We start from the raw sequence: 27,441 nt of genomic DNA, 5'->3' as shown, positions 1-27,441 counted from the left end.
ACAAAAATTAGACATTTAGAAACTGGATCAGAAGCCAAACTTGATTTAGATTTTTATTTGATTTTGATTTAGGCGGTTTATTAAGACGCCACAGACCATTTTCTTGAGCCCAACCTGAGTTCAAAGAAACTGATTAAAATCTCGGCCTGAGTTTGGCTCAGGCGTCGGGTTGGGTTTGGGCTGAGAATCTAAAATCTACTTCGCAGGGTTTCTGCTGCATTTTATTTTGGGTTTCGCGAAAAAAATAAACATAAATACAGTAATTTCCGGTCCTGATTAAAGGAAATAAACCTTTTACTGATGCAGGATGACTGTCTGTGTGTTACTGCAGTGAGCATTTAAGGTGGAATGGCAATCCGAATAAGACCTTGGAGAAAAATATAAATCATATATATATAAGTTCATATATAATCATATATAATATAAGTTCAGCTTTTGATCCAGTTTTCAAATGTCCCATTTGTTTTGGACTATCCAATAAAAAACAGAAAATACAAGTCGTTATTGTTTTTTGCTATTATATTCAAAAACGAAAAACTAAATAATTAATAGGTTTTTTTTTAGATTTTCCGATTTTGATTCTCAAATGAATATCAAATTAATGAATGATACAAGGCCTATGGTTGTTTGAACTATAATGAACGATAATGAAAAAATAAAAAAGCTTCTCTGGTGAGCTTTTGTTTACATTCCCCCCCCTGTCTCTCTCTCTTTAGTTTCCGCCCATTCTCGTTTTCAGCCCGTTATCTTCTTATAAGGACGTGTTTTCCCGGTCATGTCCCAATTCACTAGCCGGGGCAGCGGAAGTGTATTGGATTGTGACCCTGGCGACACGGGTTCGATCCCGCGTGAGGAGCGGTGTGCTCATTTATTTATTTATTTATTTAAGCAATAGAACACTCGAGGTCGTGTGTTATCACGAATAACATCACGGCTGTGATTCGGTGCTTTTATACAACAGTTTATTTTTTTACAAAATGAATGAAGAAAATAAATCAAAGAACTTTAAGAAACTAAGAATGAATATGCTTTAATATGGACTGAGCCTTCCGCCATAAAGTAGTTCCACCACAACTGTAACAGAACTGAAACTTAACTACAAAACGGTGTATGGTTCATACAGAATAACACCACGAACGTTAGCTTGATATCAAAATTGGGAATAAGTGAAGATGGTAACGTTAGGAGCGTGAAATAACGCTAATACTCTACTCTCCTGCTCCGTGGAGTCGTCTTCAGGTGAACGCTGTGCATTTTTGAGCATTTCTGCTTGTTTTGCTGGGTGGTGTTGGTTTTAGCTAAGTTAGCCGGTTGGACTGTGGTTAGCTTAGCGTAGCTTGCTTTAGCTCAGCATTAGCTTAGCCTAGCCTAGCCTGGCTGGTTAGCATTCTGGCTGTCAGACGGCATTAGCAGAGCGATTTTCTTTCCTTTTTTTCCACAAAAGACGAGCCAGCGCTGCGGGCGAGCGTGCCGTGGTTGAGCGCTAGCCTGTGCTAAGCTAACGCTGCCGCTGATGCCGTTGATGATTCTAAGCTGTCCTGTGTGTATAAATACCGCCGTTACTCGGCAACGCGTCGGAGGAGTGACACAAGTTTAGTGTGAGAAGGCCGTGATGTTAGCACAAATATCATCACGGCTAGAACACTTCTCAACCAATCAATCAATCAGATTGTGAGGTCAGAACTAACTGTTGTATAATTGTTTATTTATTTTATATTCCTTTCTTCCTGGGTTTATCTGCTTTGAGATCAACTGTTCTGCAATTGGGTTCAACAACCCTCTGGGCTGGAGAGCTACTCCATCTCATTACAATTTATTTTATAATTTTTTTTTTGTGGCCACCACGTAATGGCTTGGAAAATTTCTGACCCACGGGCAAACTTAATTCAGTATCATGGGGAGGTCAAAGAGGAGTGGAACGATGACAGTAAAGCATTTCACAGGAACTATAGACACCCAAATCATAAACTCCATTGTGTACAGTGTCACTGTAATGAGTCGTACAATCTTTAGCAAATGTGCACAAGTAGACAATGTTTACAATACTTTATTATGAAAAGGCAGAACAAACATCACTAACGGTTTAATGGTGACGTGGTCTTAAAACTCTCCTTTCACAAGTTTATTTACACAGCAGTCTTATCTGTGGATACTTTCACTAAGCAGATTTACATAGAAACCAGTCCAATATACCAACAAACCAGCAACATTTCCAGTAAAAACTCTTATTTACAGAATAAACACAGAGAACCAATAGCCTAAAGGGAAACCTATCCTCCCCTAGTGATACCAGATATCACAACAACTAACAGCGGAAGAATAAAATGATGTATGAACTATGAATGTTCACACACAACTTAGACCACTTCAGTTTCTGAATCAGTTTATCTGATTTTGCTATTTATAGGTTTATGATTTATATGTTTGAGTAAAATGAACATTGTTGTTTTATTCTATAAACTACAGACAACATTTCTCCCAAATTCCAAATAAAACATTGTTATTTAGAGCATTTATTTGCAGAAAACAAGGCTCTAGATCAGATCAGGGCTCTAGATAATTGACTAGTTTGCTAGCTTTGTATTTTTACTATTGTATTGTACTTTAATAGAAATAATGTCCACAAGCATGTAGACATGAGGTCATAATTAGAGACTAGATATATGCTGCAAATACACCAAATTGCATACTTATTTATCACTGTTCTTTAATTACGGATGAGTACTGTAGATGCTCAGTTTAAAATGAATGATTTTTAAATGTATGTATCTCTGTTTAGAAACAGCTTTTAGTTACACTCCAATAAATTGTAGAGCAAAACAGGTTGGTATCAAAGTGCCTGTTGTTGTGCTATTTATTAATAATGCATTTAATATTTTTTATCATTTATTATTTTTAAATCAACACTCAGAAAGCATTGTTAAGCTTTTTCCTCCTTTTTTCTGGTGTTGACTTTGAACTGATCATGTCCTTTAGACTGTAAATATTTGTGCTAAGTCTGTGTGTGGAAACAGGGGCAGTGAATTATATAAAAAGCGAAAGAAAAACAAGAAAATAATGTTTCTGAGCTCATCCTCAGGCTAACAGCAGACTGAGATTCATCTCTTAGGGTGAGTATTTACAATATCTGGAATTAAATGGTTTAATTAATGAATTACATTTACCGACAGAAAATAGCAGTAAGTTGATAGTTGGAATGTAATGATGATATATTAGAGTGATTACAGTATTAGAGTGAAAGGATATTTAAGAGTTTATTGGGGGTTAAACTGTTCTATAACTGAAATGAGACTCTAGTTTAGTTTAGATCCTGTCGGTTCCTCTATGCTGGATATAAGATGAGATTGAGACGGTTGGGTTTGGAGGTTCTACAGGTTCTGTTTGGATCCTGCAGCACATTTACCCACAGATGTTGCTGTTGCAGCTGGGCCTGTAGATCCTGTAGCTCTACACTCGTAGGCTGAAGATGAAGTTAATCCATAAATGCTGGATTGGTGATAAATCTGAGAAACCCTTGCTGTGTGTGGGTGAACATTATCCTGCTGAATAATCCTGATGCTATCAGCTGGAAGTTCTTCATGAGAGGCAGAAACACATGATGCAGGATGTTCTGCACAGATCACTGAGATCACTGTTAGTGTTCCTCCTATCACTACTAGGAGTGACCGACTTTCTGTCTTTTATGCAATGCCCCTTTTATGCAAAGACCATCATGTGTTGACCCACAGCAGAGAAATGATTGAATTGCCCAACACAAGTCCTCCATACTCTAATCCGTACCTGGATTCATCGCTAAAGAAAAGACAGTAGAGACAGTTACTCTACTAATGCACCTTATTCACTCCGTACACGTGTTGAAAGTTGGGAAAGAAAAGCCAGGAAATATAAACATGCACTAACCAGCATTATGTTTTTTTAACCAGAACATTGATATATATATATATATATATATATATATATATATATATATATTATACTTAGTGTATCTTTAAAGAAATGAATAAAAGTGTTTATTTTTGCAGTATGGAGTCTGCAGATCTGCTGCTGCTTTTCCTGCTGCCTCTGGCCTCTGTTGATACAGGTAACTCAATAACTCAATATTAATAATTCCCTAAATGGAGGTTGAGCATTAAAGTCTCTGTTTAGGGTCAATACACAGCGGTATGAAAAAACGTCTGGGCACTTCTGATAATTTGCATGGTTTTCCTTTATAAATCAATGGTTGTTGGGATCAAAAAATTCAATAATGTAGATCTTGAATCTATGCATCTCTGGTTACTGTGTTTGAAACCTTCCACGCAGCCCAGTTTCCTAAAAGAGGGGATCATATTCTGCTTTAGAACATGAACCCTGTTACTTATGTTGGAATTCAGCCACCCAGTGCTGGCAGTTTATCTTTGTTCCAGTAATACATGCTCTTGGACTGCTTTTCTTCAGCTAACTGTTTGCAGGCTTTCTTGTGCATCAGCTTCAGAAGAGGCTTGCTTCTAAGACAGTGCCATGCCTCACCTCAGTGTGTGTTAGGGTGTATGGTCGTAGCACTGCAGGCTGACCTCCCACATCCTCAACCTCTGCAGCAATGCTGGCAGCACCCATGCATCTATTTTTAAAGCCAACCTTTTGATGCGATGCTGAACATATAGACTCAACTTCTTTGGTCAACCTGCTGTATGGTCATAAGCATCTCAGTTTTTCGGTGTTGGCAGTCTTCTTATAGCCCTGACCATCTTAGTGCAGAGCCCAAAACACCAGATTGAACAGCCCTGCTCTCCATTCACACTCTGACGAGTCACATCAGACACCAGGGAGCCACAGTAACACCATTGGGCACAATTGTACTCACTTCTGTTGCAGCTGTTCAGACATTAATGGATGTGTGTTGAGTGTTTTTGAAGTTATATCTACGTTTTATTCCTCTTTTAGTGTTGAAAATATAGAATAACATATTTGCAGAGAAATGAGGGGTGTGCTCAGTTTAGTTGGATTTATTGCATTATATTAAAAATCTTATTATTTATCCTTTTTCAGATACTTTATCTGGGAAAACTCTGTTTTTCCCGCAAGAATCGGCGAACTCCTTTGTGATGCTCATTCCCCTGAAGCCTCTCAGTTTGGATGCTTTTACTCTGTGCATGCGTCTCTCTGTGGATCCAGATGTGGCGAACCAAGCGAGACGGGAAACCATCCTCTTCGCTTATCGAACCCAAAACGCTGATGAACTGAATGTGTGGCAGGAAAAAGGCAAAATCAGCTTCTACTTGAGCAGCAGCGGCGACGCTGCCTCGTATTCCATCCCTCTTCTGTCCGTTTTCCGTACAAACCTGTGTCTCACCTGGGAGTCCAGCACCGGTCTGACTGCTTTCTGGGTGGACGGGAAGCGCAGCACCTTACAGGTGTATAAACAGGGTCATCGGGTCCAGGCCAAGGGCTTGGTGGTGCTGGGACAGGACCCTGACTCTATCGTGGGTGGTTTTGATATAAATCAGAGTTTTGTGGGTGAAATTACTGATGTGAACATGTGGGATTCAGTTCTTACAGGCAGTCAGATTAGACAGCTCAGTGAAAACGAGTGGACAGGACCAACCGCTAACGTTCTGAACTGGAACACTATGCAGTACGTGGTTAAAGGAAATGTTATTGTAGTGCCTCAGAAATACTATTAAAATACAGTACCAATGTAATCATACATACATTCACTGTATTTTTCAAGTTTTTGTTTTCTGGAGAATCATATTAAATAACAAAAACACCCTCTTGATTAAAATGTTTCATGTGATTTTATGAAAAAGCCTGTTTGCCATATTTTTTGCAACGGACTATAGGGCGCATTATGTTCTGTTTATTTGTGTAAGTGAAGCACTTGCATTTATTTACAGTAAGCTTAGATTTACAGATTTACACTAAGGCTGGGTGCAGCAGCATTAGCATTGAAGGGTGTGATTGGAGATAACCACACCTTCACACTCTTATTCTTAAATGTTTTATACATTTATATATACAGTTAATATTTTTACTGTTCACATTATAATTCACTTAATAACCTTATGATCTCTGCTCTCTTTTTTTTTTTTTTTCATCACAACCGGGCGGAAACACCAAAAGCTGTAGGGTAATTTACCACAGCATGACTTAGATAAAACTCGGATGTGAGAAATCTCAGAACATGAAATGATGACCAATGAGTCAGAGCTTAGAATTTAAAATATATTAAAGTTTACTTGAAAAATAGTTTCAGCATTACAGATTTATAAAAGGAACAAAAATTAATAGATATATATTAGAAAAGAGTAAAAGTACATCAACGAATAAAATCTCGATAGATCAACACATTCGCAACCCAGAGAGAGAGAGAAAGAGAGAGAGAGAGAAAGAGAGAGAGAGAGAGAGAAAGAAAGAGAAAGAAACTAAAGCCAGTCGAGGGACCGAGAGAACTCCTCATACTTCATCCAAGCAGTTATACATTCATGCAAATGACATTTGATTGGACAGAACTCATCAATATGATTATGCAGTAGAGTCCAGTAAACAGTTTGTTGTCCAGTTTTAATGACGTGATCCGCTCCAGCCTGTCTGAGCAACAGGTTCTTATCATGATGTTGTTCAGCACTGTGTCCTTCATGAACACAGCAGACAGTCCTTAAGTGTCCTAAAGTCTGTGAGAAGATGAAACGGAGGAAAAGAGTGGATGGAAAGATCTTCTGGCCTGTGTGTGACTTTACGCCGTGTAGAACAGGCATGCGCTGGCTATCTGAGGAGAGGTTTCCAGCACTTCACTCAGAGAGCTTGTTGTCTCCTAGTCCATATGCACTGGTCCCAGAACAGCAGAACAGCAGTGAAGCTTCTCTGCCACTCAGGGTCACGTTCTCCTCACAGCTCTCACTGTTGATGAAAACACTCTGACCTTCCTGATTCCTGAAAAAGTAAAAACAACCTCCAAAGCCTTGTGTCATAGTGACAGTTAAAAAGAGAGCAGAGATCATAAGGTTATTAAGTGAATTATAATGTGAACAGTAAAAATAATAACTGTATATATAAATTTATAAAACATTTAAGAATAAGAGTGTGAAGGTGTGGTTATCTCCAATCACACCCTTCAGAATCAATGGATAGTGCTAGTAAATGCAGCCCAACAGCACTAAACTGAGAAACCCTGAGTGTTCGGGTAAACCAGGGTGATATTCAGCCCAGGTAGCTTGTTTTAACACAGTAAACACACAGACTACAGTATGAGTATAGTGAGTATATACTCACTTCTGAACAGTGAAAAAGCTAGCGCTTAGGGTGGTTAGCGGCTAATGCTAATACTGCTCCAGTCTCGGTGCTGGAGAACTTAACAGAAACTCCTGTATAACTCTGTACTTCAGCGGAGTGGCTTTATTGACTGATAGAATTCATTAGGGCTGGGCGATATGGAAAAAAATCTTATTACGATATAGTTTTTCATATCAGCCGATATCGATATGTATCACGATATAAATCAAATCACTTTCTGTTACACTTAAAGGTTTCTATTTTTACTCAGAAGTGACAGAATAAGGGAGTTATGGACAAAATCACTAGCAGGCTCAGAGCCTTGTGGACAGACACTAGGATGTTAACATCTTGCCAGGTGGGTACAGCTTTTAAATTCATTTTAAAAAGGGGACAAATATATAAACTAAAAAATATGTAAGACCCTTTACATTATATGTCTGTTTAATTTAAATTGCAATAACACTTTATTTATTTTTATAAAATTATATTTAATCAAAAGATCATTCCCCTCCCTGAATGCAGGCAACTACATAAAGCAAAATACAAGAGTATATCACAGTGTTCATTTTGACAGGTGATTTTGATACAGTCTTAGTCTTTTCACTAAAATGTATAATAGTTTTAGTTACATTTTAGTCTATCGGATATTATTAGTTTTAGTCAGATTTCAGTCTAGTTTAATTTTGGTCATATAAAAAGTATGTATTACATATGTTTTACTGTTTTTCTATTTTCTATTTGTTGTAATTTTAGATAATTTACTGCTTATGTTTTTTTTTAAATAAGAGCCTTTAGTTTTTTTTTCATTTAAATTAAGCTAACATTTAAATATTTAAAAAAAAAAGTGGCCTATAATGGAGGTGGGAGGAATAAAGTCAAGTTTCTGAAATGATCCACTTCTACTGCAGTACAGATTTATACTAACATTACTGGCTTTCAGTAGACTAGACTTACATTACTTAAGTGTATTTAAAACTCCAGTTCAGTAACAGCAATGTTTAGCTCAGTTCAAATACAGCTAGACAGATTATATAATCTTCTGTATTTAGTAAAATATCCAGCATAACAGACTCTCTATCTGTTAAAAACTATAAAACACAAAGACAGAGGAGAATGCTGCCCTCAGGGTTTTCTAACAGAAACAGTGAGAGTTAGGAAAAAAGATGGAAAGTGCTTCCTTTCTGTGTGTTTATATACTAACCCCTCACTCGTGCTGAAGTTAACCTTAATTTACACGAAACGTGGATTAACACGGCTAACGTGCGTTACCCATTAGTTTATTAGAATGTAAAAAGCAGTGAAAGCATCTTAGCTAATGATGACAGATTGCACAGATCCCTTTTACACCTAAACATCGCTAACTTTAAACTGGAGACAAGCTAATCTAACTAGCAGCAAACAGAGCAGCGTTTACCTGCCTTCAGAAATCTGAACAAGCTCACCTCTCTAAATATCTTGGAGACGCATGCCTCATATTTAAAAGGTGAGTTTTCCAGTGTAGCGCCGCTGAATAGTATAAATGAAGTTTATCCAGTAAATGGGAGAGAAGGAGCCGCTATGTGAGGAGTTCAGAGTGGAGGGGCTCGGGGGGTGGGGCGGAGGGGGATGGTGGAGAGGGGAGGGGAGGGGTTGTACTGGGCTGAGCAGCAGTTCAGCGTGCTGCCTGATCTCGTGCTGCGCCTTTTCACAACGCTACTTAAACGGGAAATAGAAAATTTAGTTTATCGAATTTCTCGCCCCAACTTATCGCGATATATAGTTTCCTCGATAACTATCGATATCGTTTTATCGCCCAGCACTAGAATTCATACATAAGGAGCACTGGATTATAAGGCACACTGATGATTTTTGGGAAAATTAAAGGATTTTAGGTGCACCTTATAGTCCGAAAAATATGGGAGTAAGTGGAATACGAGCTTTTAACTAAACTCACTTTAATACGAAACGTTTACCCTAAAAATGTGTTCTATTTTCTGATGCTTATACTTGAACCGTGCTGTGGGGTCGCTTTGCTGTGTCACAGGAATCATGAAATCAGAATTATTAAGAGATATTAGAGCGAAAAAGTTCCTACCCAGTGTAAGAACAATTGGTTTGAGTCGAAGATCATGGGTCCTCCAGCAAGACAATGACCCAAAGCACACATCAAAGAGTACACAGGAATGGTTTAAAAGAAAAAAAAAAAACATTTTGTTTCAAATTCCTTGGTTTATCACAAATACATACTCATACTAATTTTACTATTTTTGATTCCATGCTTGAAGGATATTAGACTCTAATAAATTCATGAAATAAAGATATAAACAATGTTTGCTAACATATCTACACAATTTACACTTAGAGTAAAGCTTTTTATCGACCAGTGTGAGAGTATTATGAGCAATATGACTGAGCTGAACTACAACCTGTAAGTGTAACTGATAAATTATTTAATTTTTATATTTAATATCTGGCTGTGTTTATGAATAATTATAGGTTCAATATAGACACCCAATATGCCATTTTAAAGCTTAGAATCTCTGATTTTCTGTTATCTATCCGAATTAGCTGTATCTCCTTTCAGGAAATAAACATTTAGGGTGAAATATGCCTAGTTTTTGATAATTATGAATCATAATTTTCATATTTGTTTTACTGTAGGATGTACGGTTCCTAAATTAGAGCTAAAAGAGCGTGTTACAGTGTGGGTGTGCAGTTTACATCTGCTTGTGTTTCGCTGCAAGACACTCGCGACACACTCGTGACACACGATCAACCGCCTTGAGCACTTAGCACACACTCTTACCTTCAAAATGCCTCCAAACGTAAGAAAATCCATCAATCCAGTTGCTAGTAACCATCATTTATATCCAAACAGTGCCTGAAATAATTTGAGGCAGAAAAAAAAATGTAAAGCTTTATTAAAAGCGTATAATTGGCCGCTCCACCAAGTCCCGCCTACCTCCTGACAGAGCAAAGCCTACTGGACACGACAATATGTAAATGAGCTCTGTCAGCCAACCAGGTCCAGAGTTCTGCCAGCTGAAAGGGAAGATGGGGGCTGGTCGGCCACAGACTCTGACTGCCAGAGAGTTCCCACTGGGCAGGCAGAGCTCTGTTCAAGAGACACCATGATTTTCTGTTTCTATAGGAGTAAAACATACAAGAACACGCTCTTTACTGCAAAATGAGTTATAAAAGTAGTAGTTTTTATTCTTATAAATGTTCCACTCCTTTGGAGAAAGAAAATACCATTACTGTTTCAGGTCACTATAATATCTAACCAGTTAAAGGCAGCAGTTTATGATTTTATATGATGATTGTAAACACATTATAGCAAAATGTAGAGCTGCCAAAACACTTCATCCATGTAAATAGTTAATTTTATGTGTCTGAAAATAAAAAATAAAAATAGAAAATCTGAAAAGCGCCTAAAAAAATTCCTGGTTTTTACCTTAATTTGGCCATTACATGTTCAATTGAATAATTAAAGTGTCTTAAATGAATTGTGTAAAGGCTTCTAAGTGATATTAATTCATAGAATTGACTCTGAATTATTTAATAATAGAGTGAAAAGCCTTCAAATGTGAATATGTAATTTCAGGCGGAAATTGGTAAAAAAAAATAGGCTTGGAGTTTAAGAGGTTAAATATATTTTTGTTATGTGAACTCCACCAAAACCTTTTGAATTAAACTGTACTTAATTATCTGAGGCAATATTGCGATAAAAAAACAGGTTTTATATGTTGTATGTTTGTTTATTAGTAGTTAATTTTGGTTCCTCCTTATCTTGTTGTAGCTGGGGCCCTAATTAGCGCTACACCTGCAGGAAGCACATGCGAGCTTTCGCGCTATTTTTAGCAGAAGCACAGTGCATTGCTTGAACGGGTAAGGCGTGTGTCTGTGGCCTGATCCCATAGTATTAATAAAGCTCTAAAATTATATAATTATAAACCTCTACTATAAAGCAAGTGCTTATAACTGTGTGTGAGAAATCTGAGCTGATACAAATGCATGAAAAACGAGTTTTAATGACTTTAGAGAAGTTTAGTTCAGGTATGTTCTTGTTTTGTGCCATTTAATGAGTTCTACTTAATATTTTGAGGTCTTTTTGGTTCTAAAATACTATAATAATCCACTATACGTACACCAACTATTTTATATCACTATTTATATTAGAGGTGTGACGAGACACTAATATCACGAGAACGAGACGAGACGAGATTTAAAAATAAAATTTTAGTTTTATTTGACAAAATCATATAACACAAACTTAGACTGGGTTCTCTCACACATTGATACTATAATAAATAGAATAAAAAATAAAAATATACCCCCCTATTTTATATCTTTCTATAAATACTATATACATATTTTTATCCTATATATAATATTTAAAGTGAAAAATCTAATGTCCTGCATCCTAGCTCTGTGTAAATCCTTCACTTTTTATATGTAAATTTGTGTTTATGATCTTTTTAGAAATTTCTATTTTTTTTTCTCTTTTTACATATATATTTTATTCACCTCAATTAAGGTTAAATGATTGATTGATTGATGGATAATAGGATGATTAAAAGTTTACATATCTATACTTTTTACAAGTGTATTAACTAGTGGCAAAAATACATGACTAGTATACTTTATATTTTAATATTTGAATCACATTTTCTATTAAAGCCTGAAATATTGGCTAAATTAGTGTTCAGAATTGATTAAGCTTGTGCTGAATCTTAATGATAAATCCTCTATAAAAGGGTATTAGTGTGAGAGTTCTGGTGGTTTAGTGGTGAAGGGTTTAGTCTTGTATGTAGGAGGTTGTGGGTTTGAGTCCTGTGTGGATTCAGGTTTATTTGTGGTGGAAATTGTTAAACAGGAGGAGAGAAAACAGTTAAAGTTCTTCAGATTTTGGCAAAAAGTACAAAATTACACAGAAATCTAAAAGTATAGTTTTATAATCATAGATTTCCTGAGAGATATGGGTTATTTCACAAGTGTTTATAGAAGCGTCTGCATTTATTCACCTGTAGATCACGAGGAGATTCAGCAACACCAGAGTTCAGAGATTCAGACGGTGAGTAAATACCTTAAATACCTTTCAGTAATATAGTGATAAAAATCTCTGTTACAAAAACTAAAGTTTTGGATCATATCAGATAAACTAAACTAAACACAGGTCAACTGTTGGACTAAACAAAGGGAGCAAAGAAACAACCAGATTTAGCCCCAAAAATATAATGTATAATATCTCTGGTGTTTGGTGGGAAAAGTGGATCTTCTTCAGCAGGAGATGAGCTGATCTTATCTATAGTGTGGGCGTGGCTTCAGGGTTATCTTCCTAAACCACCAGCAGCACACCTGAATCCACTAGTTTAATCAACGGACCAATCAGATGGTCTTCTGCTTATCTGAAATTAAAATCCTACAGCTACATCAGTTCTTCACAGAGAAGAGTGAACACGTCTGTGGAATCGTTCTCAAAGATCTCTTTGTAGCACCTAAATCTACATTAAACTAAATGTGTTAGTGTTGGGTATCTGTGAGGAACTGTATCTCCATTCAGCTCCATTCAACTCATCCGCTGATCATCTCCCACAATAAATCATTCAGTACATGCTCTTCCTCTTCCTCTTACAGGTGGTAGAGTCTACCAGCTCAACTACTGAGAACCAAACGCCCAAGAAACCAAAATCTCTCCAGATTCTTCTCTAGAGTCAACTGAAGTCAATTACTCACTTTCCCTCAACTAAGACTTGATAGAGTGTTTAGGAGCATCTGAAATTAAAGTCTCTTGAAGAAGAGGTGACTGAAACACTGGTGTAGATATAGAGTCTACCAAAAGTCAGGTCAACTACTCAATTTACTTCAACTAAGGCTTAATAATGAGTTTTTAGGAGCATCTGAAATCAGAGTCTCTTGAGTTAGAGGAGACTGAAAGACTGAAGTTGATCAAGAGCCTTAAGGTAGAGTCTCCCAGTTCAACAACTTAGAGCCAAAAGTTACATAAAACAGACCTCCAGCTTCTTCTCGATCTGGTCAACTGGGTCCAAATACTCTCTTTCCCTCAACTAAGACATGATAGAGTGTTTAGGATCATCTGAAATCAAAGTCTCTTGAGTTAGAGGAGACTGAAAGACTGATGTTCATCAAAACCCATAAGGTCTACCAGTTCCCCAACTTTCTCTCTCTCTCTCTCTTTCTCACTCGCTCACTCACACTCTCTCTCTTTCGCTCGCTCGCTCACTCACTCCCCCCCCCCCCAACCCCCTCCCCCCGCGCCCTGAATTAAAGGACAAACCCCCCAAAAAAAAAGCATTACTCACATGTGAGACTTGGTGGCTTTGTGAGAAAAGCCTTGCCTCGTAATCAAGAGGTTGCTGGTTCAAATCTGGCCTGGTCTCAGGTGGTGATGGGTTGAGGTTGGATGGTGAAGCTGGAGAACAGCTGGATAGACAGAGGAAAGGTCAAGAAGAAGAAGGAGCAAGAGGAAGAGAGGGTGGTGGCAGAGGAAGAAAAGAAAGAAGAAGAAGAAGAAGAAGAGGAGGAGGTAAAAAGAAGGGTTAATGATTTTAAATGATGTTGTAGATATTTAAAATGTAGTTATTTTCTCCATAACCCGCTGCTTCTTCTCTCTGGAGGACCCGGGGGGAGACCGGATCATTGACACCCCCGTTCTTGGGCCGCCCTCTGACATCCCCTCATCCTCGGGGTCTGCCCGTGGGTCTTCCTGAACCTTGTCCTCAACCGTGATCTGGAGTTCCTGATCGGTCTTGAACCGATGACCTCCTGACCGGGAGGCGTAGCATCTACCATTGAGCCACAGGATCTCACACCTACCATACTTTTTTTTTTAAAACTTGACCTTCGATTTCGGACATAGCCGTGCAAAACTTCAACCTGCTGACCTGAACTGGGTTTGAACCAACAACCTACTGGTTACTGGACCACAGCTCAAACCACTGAGCCACCCAGTCAGACTTCTGCTGAGCCTTTTTTTTAATGATTAGTCTTTCGGATTGCATGTTGGGGAAAAAGTCAAAGTCAAAGTCAAAGTGGTTTTTATTGTCATTTCAGCTATATACAGAGTACACAGTGAAACGAAACAACGTTCCTCCAGGGACCATGGTGCACATAAACACAGTGTAGACAGAACAATAGTGCAACAGTACAAAAGTGCAGACAGACAATACAACACAATACAGACAAAGAATAATAAATAACAAGACAGTGTGCAAATTATGCAGTGTGCAAAAAGTGTGCAAAAAAGACCAGTGAGGTAGTAATTACCTCTATTACACAGTGTGCAATAGAGTCCAGTGAGGTAGTAGGGTTTTTAGTGCTTTCCATTTTCTGGGGTAAGTGGGGTAAAAACGTGGGAAGAATCTAAGGTGCTACAAAAGGTAGCTTGAGCAGTTTCATATAAGAACTACTTTTGGAACCATTTTCCTCAGACTTCTTGTACAGCAGCCTGTACAGGCTTTCAGAAACCCATGATCTGGTTGGTCTGCAGCGTGAAAATCCTCTGTTTTTGTCTGGTTTGAGAAATTCCTGAAGGATCTTCCACAAAACTTCAAATACTCATTTCAGACTATTTTTGTCGAAGTCAAGGAGAAAAACACAGAACCACAGAAAAGCTTGTTTTTTCAACCTTTAATTTTAAGATTCTCCAGTTGATCAGTGATGATGTGCAGAACACAAACCCACCATCTGTTCTGATTTAGAAGGGATTTCACCAAGTGACATTTCTTATGTATTTTTAAGGTAGATAAATAAAAATATGTAAAAATATCAATGCATGTCAAACTCACTTAAAAGTAGCTCAAATGATATTTAAGAGTTGACCAATAGGAATATTTCACTCCTCTATTTATATTAATAGAATTAAAATTAGACCCACTGTGGGAGTTTTATAGACAGGGATTAAGCCTATTATAAATCTTTTTCCACTGAAATAAATCTACAGTCTATGATTAGTTTTAATCCATGATCCACTGAGTCTGATTTAACTAACTAATCCTGATTTAATAAATACGTTTCTTTTACCCACAACAAACTACATCTCACTCAGATCAGTTTAGACCTCAGTGCTCCAACTTTACACTGAAACTGCAGCCAATCAAACAATAGCACCTGAACCAGGACTAGAACCAGCAACCTACTGATCTCAGCAGCATCAATTCTACCACTGAACCACTGAAGCTCACAAGAATAACAGCTGAGTTTCATCACTAAAATGTTTTATCAGTGAAAAAAAACAAAACAAAAAAAAACAAGAACATCAAAGCTGTTAAATGAACGTTAAATAATGTTAAGTTTCAAGTAAAGTATGTTTTAATTTAATGTATTAATGACGTAATATCAGCAGAAAAAAAGTGTTTCTTGTGGCATATCTAAATAAATCTAGATAAAATCCCCCATGCCTATGCATTTCCCCACTCATTTGAGACACTTTTCATAGAAAAAAATTTAGTATCATGAATGGCCCAAAATTACACAAAAATGTAACAGTATACCTTTAATTTGGCAAAGTTGGTGAAAAATTTGGTAAAAAAAAATTGATGGCATATATAAATAAATCTGGATAGGATACACCATGCCTATCCATTTGCCTACTAAATGAGTCAGTTTTCAAAGAAAAAAATTAGTTTCATGAATTACATCCTTACGTAATTTGGTGATTTTGGAGATTTTGGATTTTTAGCATATCTAGGCATTTTCTCACTTATTTGAAGTAGTTTTCATGAAAAAATCAGAGTTTGATAAATGGTCCAAAATTACACAAAAAGATAATAGTATATAGCCTTACATAATCTGGCGATTTTGTTTTTTGTTGCGAATCTGATTAAAACTGGATAAAATCCACCATGCCTACGCATTTCCCTGTAAATTGGAGTTATTGTAATTAACTATACACTGGATTATTATATATAATATATAAAGGAATGAACTAAATCGCAGACTGCTCAAAGGTTTATTGATGATTAAAATAATGTCCATTATCATTTCTAAAGCTTTGGGACTCCAGACAACCAGTGATTCACTATTATTCACTAATGGAGAAAACACAAATTGAACACTGGTGAACCTTCCCAGGAGTGACCGGCCGACCGAACAAAATTACTCCAAAAGGGCATGAAGAACTCATCCAGGAGATCCCAAAGGAACCCAGAACAACATTTAAAGAACTGCAGGATCCCACTAAAGCCTCAGTTAAGATCAGTGTTAATAATTCAATAATAAGAATAAAGAGACTAGGACTTAGTTTTACAAAAAAATATCATCATGATCCCCAAGAAGAGTTTTGGGAAACTTATTGTTAGGTGAGTGTCCTGTTATATATCGCGTAAAAGTAACATCACAATTTAGAAAAATAACATTATACCTACAGTAAAACATGGTGGTGGTAGTGTGATGGGGTCTTGGGCTGTTTTGCTGCTTCAGGACCTGTGATAAATGAAACCATAAATGTCCGCTTTCTACTAAAAATGAACTTGGGTTCTGCAGCAGGACAATGACCTAAAGGCCCTGTCCCACTGCGATTGCGTCTAAATATCCACTAAAGTACGTCCAAATTTCAGTGGACGCAGTTTAGTGGATATTTAGTGGATATTTAGACGCAATCTGGACGTAGTTTAGTGGATATTTGGACGGCACCGTCCAAGTGGACGTAGTTTAGACGTTGCCGTCCACTTTAGACGCAAAAGTGGTTTTGGTACCTCCCAAAATTTTCGGAATAGACGGCGACTAATATGGACGTAATTTAGTGGATATTTAGACGCAGTACGGACGTATTTTAGTGGATATTTGGACGGCACGTACAGGAGGACGTCGACGTCCATAAAAATATTTTTCTGGCGTCCAGTGCTTTTCCACACTTTCCAAGATGCCAGCCAAGAGGAAGGGTTCCGCTAAGACGGCCGCCGCCAAGCGATTTTCTGAGGAGGCAGTTCCAGCTCCCGAGGAACCAGCTCCAGCCCCCGAGGAACCAGCTCCAGCCCCCGAGGAACCAGCTCCAGCCCCCGAGGAACCAGCTCGAGCCCCCGAGAAACCAGCTCGAGCCCCCGAGGAACCAGCTCCAGCCCCCGAGGAACCAGCTCCAGCCCCCGAGGAACCAGCTCCAGCCCCCGAGGAACCAGCTCCAGCCCCCGAGCCCCCGAGGAACCAGCTCCAGCCCCCGAGGAACCAGCTCCTGAGGAGATGGAGATTGAAGAGAGGGAGAAAGTGGACGTCGACTTCCAAAAAGTGGAAGTCGACGTCCAAAGAGTGGAAGTCGACGTACAAATTTGGAAGTCGGCGTCCAACTTCAATTTAGACGGAATATGGACGTAACATTTGGACGCAGTGCGTCTATATTTTGGACGCAGCGCGTTCACTCAGTGGACGCAGTGTTTTCTGATAAATTTGGACGTACTTTAGTGGATATTTAGACGCAATCGCAGTGGGACAGGGCCTTAAAGCACATCAGCAAGTACATCTCTGATTGGCTGAAAAAAACAAAGTGAAGTCCTGACCTGAATCCTTTTGAGATGCTGTGGATGATCTTAAACAGGATGTTTAAGCTGGAAATGTGGCTGAATTACAACAATTCTGCAAAGAAGAGTGAAACTCCTCCACAGCTCTGTAAAATACTTACAGCAAGTTACTGCAAAAGCTTGATTGCAGTTGTTGCTGCTAAGAGTGAAACAACCAGTTATTACATTTAGGGGGGCAAACACTTTTTCACACAGGGCTAGATAATTTAAATAATTTTTATCTTAAACCCCGTAAATGAGCTGCTGGAGCTCCTTCACAGCGTCAACCAGCAGCTCAGTTTCCTCTGCTGAGAAGAGTTTGTTGAACACGTCCAGGTAGCTGCACCGTTACAATAGCAATCCGCCAAAGACAGAGCTCACCTGATCTACTCTTAAAGAGAATGATGAGCAAGAGACACTCTGATTGGTGTATTTTACGTTATGCCCAAAATTAATTATCCACACCCACGATTAATTAAGAGAATTAGTACATGCTTTTGCACAATGTTTAGAGACACACGCAAGTTGTACTTTTCCTGTCGTTGCGATAGCAAAGACAAACTGACACACTGCCCTAAATCAAACTGCACAGTGCACAGGTGGGTGGCTTGCCTATAGATCTCGAAAATAGGGCACTATGACTTAAAACACATTCAAAATCACCTGTCCAGCTGTTTATTGTTTTTTCTCTGGCCTCCTGCACTGAAGATGGGTGTTTTTAATTGACAATATCCAGAGGTGGAAAGTAATGAATTACATTTACTCACATTATTGTAATTGAGTAGATTTTATGAGTAATTTGTAATTTTGAAAGTAGTTTTTGGTAATAGGTAATTTTACTTTTACTAAAGTCTTTTTACATCTGCTTAAATGTTAAAAGAACATGTAAATAGCAGTTAAAGCACAGAAATGGCAAATTAAAAAATATTAATGAACTGTAAAACTATAAAAATACGGTTTATAGTCACATATATGACCAAACATTTTAACAGTAAAGAAAAAAAATGGATCATAGAAACCTGTGGCACTTTTTCTTGAAAATGTGTTATGGGTGGTCTGAACAAGGTCTAAATTATTATGTGGAATAATAGTTCAATAAAATACGATTTACTTTATGATTTGTTGTACTTTTTACATCAAACAATTAATAGTAACTATGTAACTTTTACTCAAAGTACATTTTAAATTGAGTACTTTTTTACTTTTTCTTGAGTAGATGTTTTGCAAAGTAAAGGTACTTTTACTTAATTACAATTTTTCAGTATTTTTTCCACCTCTGACAATATCATAGACTGATAGATCATTTGTTTGTGTGTTTTTCATGTTTGTTTAGTGATACACACTGGCAAACATTTACTAAAATACGGAAACCGATGAACATTGTCGTTTTATTCTATAAACATTTCTTCCAAATTCCAAATAAAAATAGTGTCATTTAGAGCATTTATTTACAGAAAATGATAAATGACTGAAATAACAAAAAAGATGCAGAGCTTTCAGACCTCAAATAATGCAAAGAAAACAAGTTCATATTCATAAAGTTTTAAAAGTTCAGAAATAATCAATATTTGGTGGAATAACCCTGGTTTCTGCTTTTTCATCACAGTTTTTGTTTTCATGCATCTTGGCATCATGTTCTCCTCCACCAGTCTTACACACTGCTTTTGGATAACTTTATGCTGCTTTACTCCTGGTGCAAAAATTCAAGCAGTTCAGTTTGGTGGTTTGATGGTTTGTGATCATCCATCTTCAATTTGGTAAAATCAAAGAAACTCTTTATAAGAAAAAGCTTTATATTTGTGTGTGTTTTTAGGAGACAGTCTTTGATTAAGGGCATCAACTGACTGCAGGACTTCACACTGCGCCTTTTGTCTGAGTGATGATGTCACACTGGTGCAAGGAGGGTACTGGAGCAGCAGTGTGTGTGTGTGTGTTTGTGAGTGTGTGTGTGTATCAGTGCTGAGTTTAAGCCGTATTAATCCGTGTGGATAAACTGCGTATATTCTATAATGGTGAGTACTGGTGATTTTGGTTATTTTGGGCTGGTTTAGCATCAGTTAGTATTAGTTTACTAGTAGTGATCCAGTATAAATCTGGATTTTGTTATACTAATAAACACTGTGTTCTTTATAATCCTCTGCACTGAAGATGCACTCAAATATATACAGAAATAATTGAGAATATTGTTTATCTGGCGGTAGATCTGTAAGAGAACTAACTGAATCCATTCTGAAACTATCTAAAGACGGTTCTACAAAAGTTCTAATCTTTTAACAGTTTTTATATGGATGCTGAACAATGGAACGCTTTTGGTGCTTAAAGGTTCTACAAAGAACCATCTACAGGGTCATCTAAAAAAATTAGAATATCTTTGAAAAGTTACTTTATTTCAGTAATTCAGTTGAAAATGTGAAACTCATATATTATATAGATGCATTACACACAGAGTGATCTATTTTAAAAGTTTATTTCTCTTATTGTTGATTATTAATTATGGATTACAGCCAATAAAAACCCCCAAAAAATCAGTGTCTCAGAAAATTAAAATATTATATAATAAGACCAATTGGTACTTTTAGCAGTGTGGGCAGTGTGCCAAGTCCTGCTGGAAAATGAAATCACATATTCATAAAAGTTGTTTTCAGCAGAGGGAAGCTGTAAGATATGAAGTGCTGTAAGATTTTGTGGGAAAACAAAACTGCACTGACTTTAGACTTGATAATAAAACACAGTGGATCAACAGCAGCAGATGACAGACATGTCTCTCCAAACCATCACTGATTGGTGGAAACTTCACACTAGACCTCGAGCAGTTTGGACTGTGTGTCTCTCCACTCTTCCTCCAGACTCTGCTCCCTTCATTTACTTTAAATGAAATGTAAAATTTACTGATGATCAGTGATGGTTTGAAGAGTCATGTCTGTCATCTGCTGGTGTTGATCCACTGTGTTTTATTATCAAGTCTAGATTAATTATCGAGTAGATTTTTAGATGGGTGCTTTTACTTTTACTTGAGTAGAATTTTAGCAATGTAAAGGTACTTTTTTCTTAATTACAATTTTTCAGTACTTTTTCCACCTCTGGTTATGATTTATGCACGGATTGGCTGGCCAGTCTTGGTGTTGATGGCTGTAAGAGCAAGTTACCATTTGCTGCATAGATGAGTTTGAATTATGTGTAATAAGTTATAGTCATACTGAGCATTTCACATTTTACTCACAGAACTGTACAGGAATCTGTCCCTTCAGCAATTTAAATAACTAAATTACAAGTGAATATACAGTAACTCACATTAAGAAGTTATCGTTATGTATTATAAACTTAGACTGCTACGTTAAAACCACATGTATTATTTAAAGAAATTAGTTTTAAATAAAAGTCTAAAGCCAAATCAGATATAAACACGTAAGTTAAAGTAAGTAGTAAATTTTATTTACAATTTAATTTAAAGTAAAACTTCAAGGCAGCTTTTAAACTTATGTTTTTTAGTTGAAGCTGCTAATATCTGTACAGTATATTGGTTCATTCAACACAAAAATCCTGATACAATATAAATAACAACTGCCAGATTCACATTATGGAGAAAAGTTAAAAACAGCAAAAAAAAATAAAATAAAATAAAATGGAGATACAAGGAATTTACAGCAACATCTTTCTGATCTGACAGGTTTCATTTCCACACTACAATTAAAAACACAGATTTAAGCTCTTCGGCCCTAAAAGTGAAATTAACACCTTTAATATATGGGCTAAAAAAAGGCTAAAAGCAGGTTTCTGATTATTGCTGAATTCTGAATTTGCTGCAAATCAACCATTAAAATAATGTATGATCATTTATTGCAGAATATTAAAAAAGTAGGTGTTCTTAATTTTTTTTTAAATTGTGTATATTCAGATTATATTTACTGTGTGTGTGTGTGTGTGTGTGTGTGTGTGTGTGTGTGTGTGTGTGTGTGTGTGTGTGTGTGTGTGTGTTGCTCAGGCATGCCGTCGGGTGTTGGGTGGTGTCCTGCTGTTCATTGTGTTCTCTCTGGCCTCCTGCACTGAAGGTGGGTGTTTTTAATTGATAATATTATAGATTATTATATATTAATATAGACTATTGTGTATTTTTTTTATATTTATTTAGTGATGCACACTGTTAAATACAGAAATCCAGAGGAAAATCTGGTCTGCTTTTGGTCGCTTAGGCTGCAGTATGCACTCAATGAAGGCGGTATGAGAGGCTTGGGCGGTAGGGAATGGAACCACCAGACTATAGATAGACAGACAGACAGACAAACAGATAGACAGATGTGGTAAACTCGTTGTATGACAGCCTGCATGATACACTCCAATATAGTCCAATACAGATTTTTTTGTTAATTGGAGATTTATTTGTTTCTTGCAACACAATGCTCATTGCTATCTTACACCCCACCTGGTTTAAATAGCAGCAGAGCTTCTGTATATATCTACACTGATGGGCGTGGTGTTCTGGAAATGAGGTGTGTTCAGGTACATTTCTGGAGTTTTATCTTGGTAACAGAAAACACAAGTACACCTTTAGTTTAATGTAATTCAATATACTTCTAATACAATATACTTATTTCCAAATATACTTTTGTAAATTTTTAGCAAAGTTTTTTTTAGAAAGTAAAAAACTTTGCTAAAGTTATAGTAAATTTGATTGGTAACACGCTAAAAATATTAAATATATTAAAATATATTTTTATACCCAATGAAATACAGTATACTAGAAGTGTGCTGCTTACAAAAGGGACAGGAACAAGAAGCATGTATATTTGTACTCTAATGTAAATATAGATTACATATATTTAACATCAATTCTTAGTACATTTATAATCTAATATACCTGCTGTATAATAAATAGTAATACAGTTGTAATACTCTAATAATTAAATGTATTATAATTTTACTGTAAGCATATTTAAAATATATATGGGGTTACATACATGAAGTAGTTTAAATGTTTAAATGTTACTTTAAAGTATATATAAAATAGTTCCATTTTACAGTACAGTTAAGTACACTTAGCACAAATTAAGTAAGACTTTTGTACTATTTTTATACTGTAATTAAAGTATAATAAGTAAAAAAAAAGCTGTTCCATTTTATCACTCTTTAAATATACTGATTAATAATAATGTGGCTACAAGAAAACACTTTAGTGCACTATAGCATAATAATAATGCTTAGTATACTTGAATCTACTTTTTTTCATTGGAAAAACACAAACCCAACTTTTACATCAACAATAAACAGAATAGTAAATAAAATAACATTGCTGTTCCCGTAAATGAGCTGCTGGAGCTCCTTCACAGCGTCAACCAGCAGCTCAGTTTCCTCTGCTGAGAAGAGTTTGTTGAAGACGTCCAGGTAGCTGCACCGTTAAAATAGCAATCCACCAAAGTCAGTCGGTTTATTTCAGGTTACGCCCAAAATTAACCACACCCATGATTAATTAAGATAATTACAGAAGGACTTGCCTTTTGTGTTGCGTTTCGAGACACGCACGGTGTACTTTTCCCGTCGTTTTGATAGCAAAGACACACACATTGATTGTGATCTACTGCAGGACTGATCTTGATTGCTGCTTGATTTTGGGCATGTCAGGGTGTCTTTGCTATCGTAACGACGGGAAAAGTACAACATGTTTCTCGATGTTTTCTCACGCTCCTCTTCTCTCCATGTTTTTTCAGTGGGTCTGAGCGGTAAGGTGCTGCTGTTCCCGTACGAGACGGACTTCAGTTTCGTGAAGCTCACGCCGCAGAAGCCGCTGGGTCTCTCTGCCTTCACGCTGTGCATGCGGGTGGCGACGGAGCTGGAGGGCGAGCGGCAGGTCATCCTGTTCGCCTACCGAACGCCCGACTACGACGAGCTGAACGTGTGGCGCGAGAAAGACGGCCGGGTCTCCTTCTACCTGAGTGGCGACGGCGCCTTCTTCAATCTGCCGCCGCTCTCCACCTTCCGCACGCACCTGTGCCTCACCTGGGCGTCGCGCACCGGCCTCTCCGCCTTCTGGGTGGACGGGCGGCGCAGCGCCCTGCAGGTCTACAAACCGGGACACAGCATCCGCGACCGCGGCACCGCCCTGCTGGGGCAGGACCCTGACAAACACCTGGGCGACTTCGAGGCGACGCAGAGCTTCGCGGGTGAAATCACCGACCTCAACATGTGGGACTACGTCCTGTCCGGCAACCAGATCAAAGCCCTGTACTTCAACCATCGGCAGCGTCTCCCCCGCGGAAACGTCTTCGACTGGAGCTCCATCCAGTACGAAGTGCACGGGAACGTGCTGGTGGTGCAGGACGACTGACTACACCCGGTGGAGCTGCTGGACACACACTCGCACTCGCACACACACTCAAACACACACTCAAACACACACTCACACTCGCACACTAGTTCATACACAGGTTCACACTGTGGGACTGCGGTTCTAATACTTTCTCTCCTGATCTCAGATATTTACTACTAATATTTCCTAATTTACAAATCAGTCAATCAACCTTTATTTTCACTCTGTAATTCATTGAGGACAACCCTAATTTTAAAGGGAACTTAAAGGGACTAAAATCAATCAATTAATAAAATAATCAATAACAAATTAAATCAATGTTTTAATCAGGTAACGCTAAAATAAAACTTCATAAATAAAACCTGAACACTACACTGAAAGAAAGCAGCTGAGTGATGCACTCTAAAGAGGGGATTCCCGTTAGTGATGACTCTCCACAAGTCATTTTTTGAGTCCATTTCATACATTATGTCTTTTGTCCTCACTGGAACATAATTCATGTCTAAAAAGGTTAATTGGCTTTAAAGTGTTTAAAGTGTCTAAACTGTTGAAGCCTTAGCTTGGTAAAGTGATCAATACTCACTTTCAACACTGAAATAGAGCATAAATAGAAATAGAGTGATGCACTCTAGAGAGGGGATTCCTGTTAGTGATGCTAAAAATGTTTACTCCCCTATTTTCCCCACAAGTTATTAATTAATATGTTAATACTGAAGTTCAGAGCTAAATATAACAAACAAACAAACAAAGTATAATTTCTTAATTATTATAAAATACAAAAAAAAAATACATTCATATTTTTGGATAGTTTATTGTTGAATTTTCTGTACTTATAAGAATAATTTGATAATCAGAATGGATTTATGTTGTCTGAGTTGATAAGATTTGTAAAGATTTTTTCTGAAGTGTAAATGTAATTAATTTAATAACTGATTACATTCTGGTGTAATATACTGTATATATAGACACACACTAGTTCATACACAGGTTCACACTGTGGAACTGTGGTTCTAATATTTTCTCTCCTGATCTCAAATATTTAATGTGTTTATTATGTCGAATCTGTCTAAACTGTACAAAATGAAATCTTAGCAAATAAAGTCATCTAAACTGAAGTCAAAAAATAATATTTTCTAATGTATAAATCAATCAATAAACCTTTATTTTTTCCCTCGGGAATACATTGAGGTCAATCCTCATTTTAAAGGGAAGTTAAAGGGATTCAATAAAAAATTAAATCAAATATTTCATCAGTTTATGCTTAAATAAGGAATTTCGTAAACAAAACACTAAGCACTACCTGAAAGAGAGCAGCTGGGTGATGCACTCTAGAGAGGGTTATCCCGTTAGTGACGCTAAAAGTGTTTAATGTACCTAAACTGCAGAAAATGTAATCTAAGCAAGTAAAGTCACCTAAACTGCGGTCTAAAAAACTAATATTTTCTAGTTTATAAATGAATCAATTAGTCAACCTTTATTTTCACTTTGGAATACATTAGGGACAACCCTAATTTTATAGAGAACTTAAATGGATTCAATAAAATCAGTTTACGCTAAAAAAAGAAACTTCATAAACAAAACACTGAGCACTACCAGAAAGAGGGCGGCTGAGTAATGCACTCTAAAGAGGGATATCTGGTTAGTGATGGTAAAAGTGTTATTAAATGTTTTTAATTTTACAACTTACTACTGTATTAATTAGTATGTTAATACTGAAGATTACAGCTAAGTATAAAACAAAAACATATATCACTGTATTATTTTAAAATAATACATTTGCATTATTATGTTTTGATAATTTAGTTATTCTGTATTCTGTATTATTTTTTAATTACTGTAATATACTCTATATATAGACATACACTCGCACACACACTCACACAATACTTCATACACAGGTTCACACTGTGGGACTGCGGTTCTAAAAGTTTCTCTTCTGATCTCAAATATTTAATGTGTCTATTGTGCCAAACTGTAGAAAATTAAATCTTAGCAAGTAAAGTCATCTAAACTGTAGTCTAAAAAAACACAAATATTTCGAATTTTTTATCAATCAATCAACCTTTATTTTCACTTAGTAATTAACTAAGTGTAAACCAATTTTTTTAGTGCAGCCAAGAACTTACAATTTAAACAGATAAAAAAAATCAATTAAAATTAAAATAAAGTATTAAATTAGGTTACGCTAAAATAAGGAACTTCGTAAACAAAACACTGAGCACTACCTGAAAGAGAGCAGCTAAGTGATGCACTCTAGAGAGAGATATCCGGTTACTGATGCTAAAAGTGTTTACTCCTCTGCTTACCCCATATTACTTTTACACCTGTATTAATGAATATGTTAATACTGAAGATAAGAGCTCAATATAAAACAAATGGTAACTTTAATATTACCTCACAATAATAAAACAGCTGGATTATTATATATAAAGTATTTAGTGTTGATTAATACTAAGTGGATTTCCTGTTTTTTATTTATTTTAATGATAAGATTTTTCTACATTGTAAATGCAATTAATAACCCTACTGACACTGGTGTATTAAACTGTATACTTTACTTAAAAACAACCCAATACAAACAACATGTTTATTTATTGACTTATTTAACTAGATGTCTTACAGTTTTATCTCTGAGGTTATAGACTGTATTTTGCAGGAACTCCTGGTATAGTGTATTGATTTGCATGTATTGTGGAATATAATAGTAAATAGTAAATACTGTAACTAAATGTTAATATAATTTTAGATTCTGGTTTGACTTCAAATGTCCAATATATCTCAGCTTTGTAACTAAAATGTATGTAAAATTGTTGTTTTGGAGTTTTTTTCATTCCATTATGCAGATCTCTGATTAATAAAATAATATATCTTCTCTCACAGACTCCACTGATTCGTAGGTGAAGATGACAGGATGTATTAATGTAGTAAAGTTGTTTTTTGAGCTCAGTCCCTAAACTGCAAGTAAAACTGGACAAAACTAACCTGAATTAAAACAGTACAGCTTAATGTAGGGAGTGTCCGTGTGTCTTTGCTATTGAAACAACGGGAAAAGTACACCTTGCTCGGCTCGAAACACACAAAAGGCATGTACAAATTCTCTTAACTAATCAAATACAAAGGAAGATTTGTGTTATCTGCTGGTGATTTACTTCTATTTTCCTACTTTTATTTTTGTTTTCAACTTTACTAGCTAATCTTTCTTTGCGTTTTTTTATTTGCCTTTTAATTTTGATATATGAAGCGACAAAAACACAATCACAAACTGCAACTTTGCTATGGATTTTTTCGTTTTGTGTTATTTTATTTTAATTCTGTCAGACATGCAGCCCATTGGAAGGAAACATATATAGAAACATTACCATTGCATTTTATAATAATATAATAATAAATAGTATG

At 36.7% G+C, this 27,441-nt stretch overlaps 1 protein-coding gene and 1 long non-coding RNA gene across 2 annotated transcripts; both read left to right on the top strand.

Moving 5' to 3' along the window:
- The first annotated feature begins 3,036 nt into the window (after positions 1–3,036).
- Positions 3,037–26,922, top strand: LOC103036423 (uncharacterized). Its single transcript, XM_049480090.1, has 5 exons — positions 3,037–3,110; positions 4,023–4,081; positions 5,029–5,618; positions 9,118–9,127; positions 23,447–26,922. The coding sequence occupies exons 2-5, from the start codon at positions 4,024–4,026 to the stop codon at positions 24,061–24,063; spliced, it is 1,275 nt and encodes a 424-aa protein (XP_049336047.1). The 5' UTR covers positions 3,037–3,110; position 4,023; the 3' UTR covers positions 24,064–26,922.
- Positions 12,244–13,045, top strand: LOC111188461 (uncharacterized). Its single transcript, XR_007439386.1, has 2 exons — positions 12,244–12,307; positions 12,871–13,045. It is a non-coding gene; the product is annotated as an uncharacterized LOC111188461 (long non-coding RNA).
- Positions 26,923–27,441: the final 519 nt, after the last annotated feature.

Source organism: Astyanax mexicanus, chromosome 6 (assembly GCF_023375975.1).
Source record: "Astyanax mexicanus isolate ESR-SI-001 chromosome 6, AstMex3_surface, whole genome shotgun sequence".
Taxonomy (NCBI): domain Eukaryota; kingdom Metazoa; phylum Chordata; class Actinopteri; order Characiformes; family Acestrorhamphidae; genus Astyanax; species Astyanax mexicanus.
Note: the sequence above shows the minus strand (reverse complement) of the source record. Positions and strands in the feature narration are given on the sequence as shown.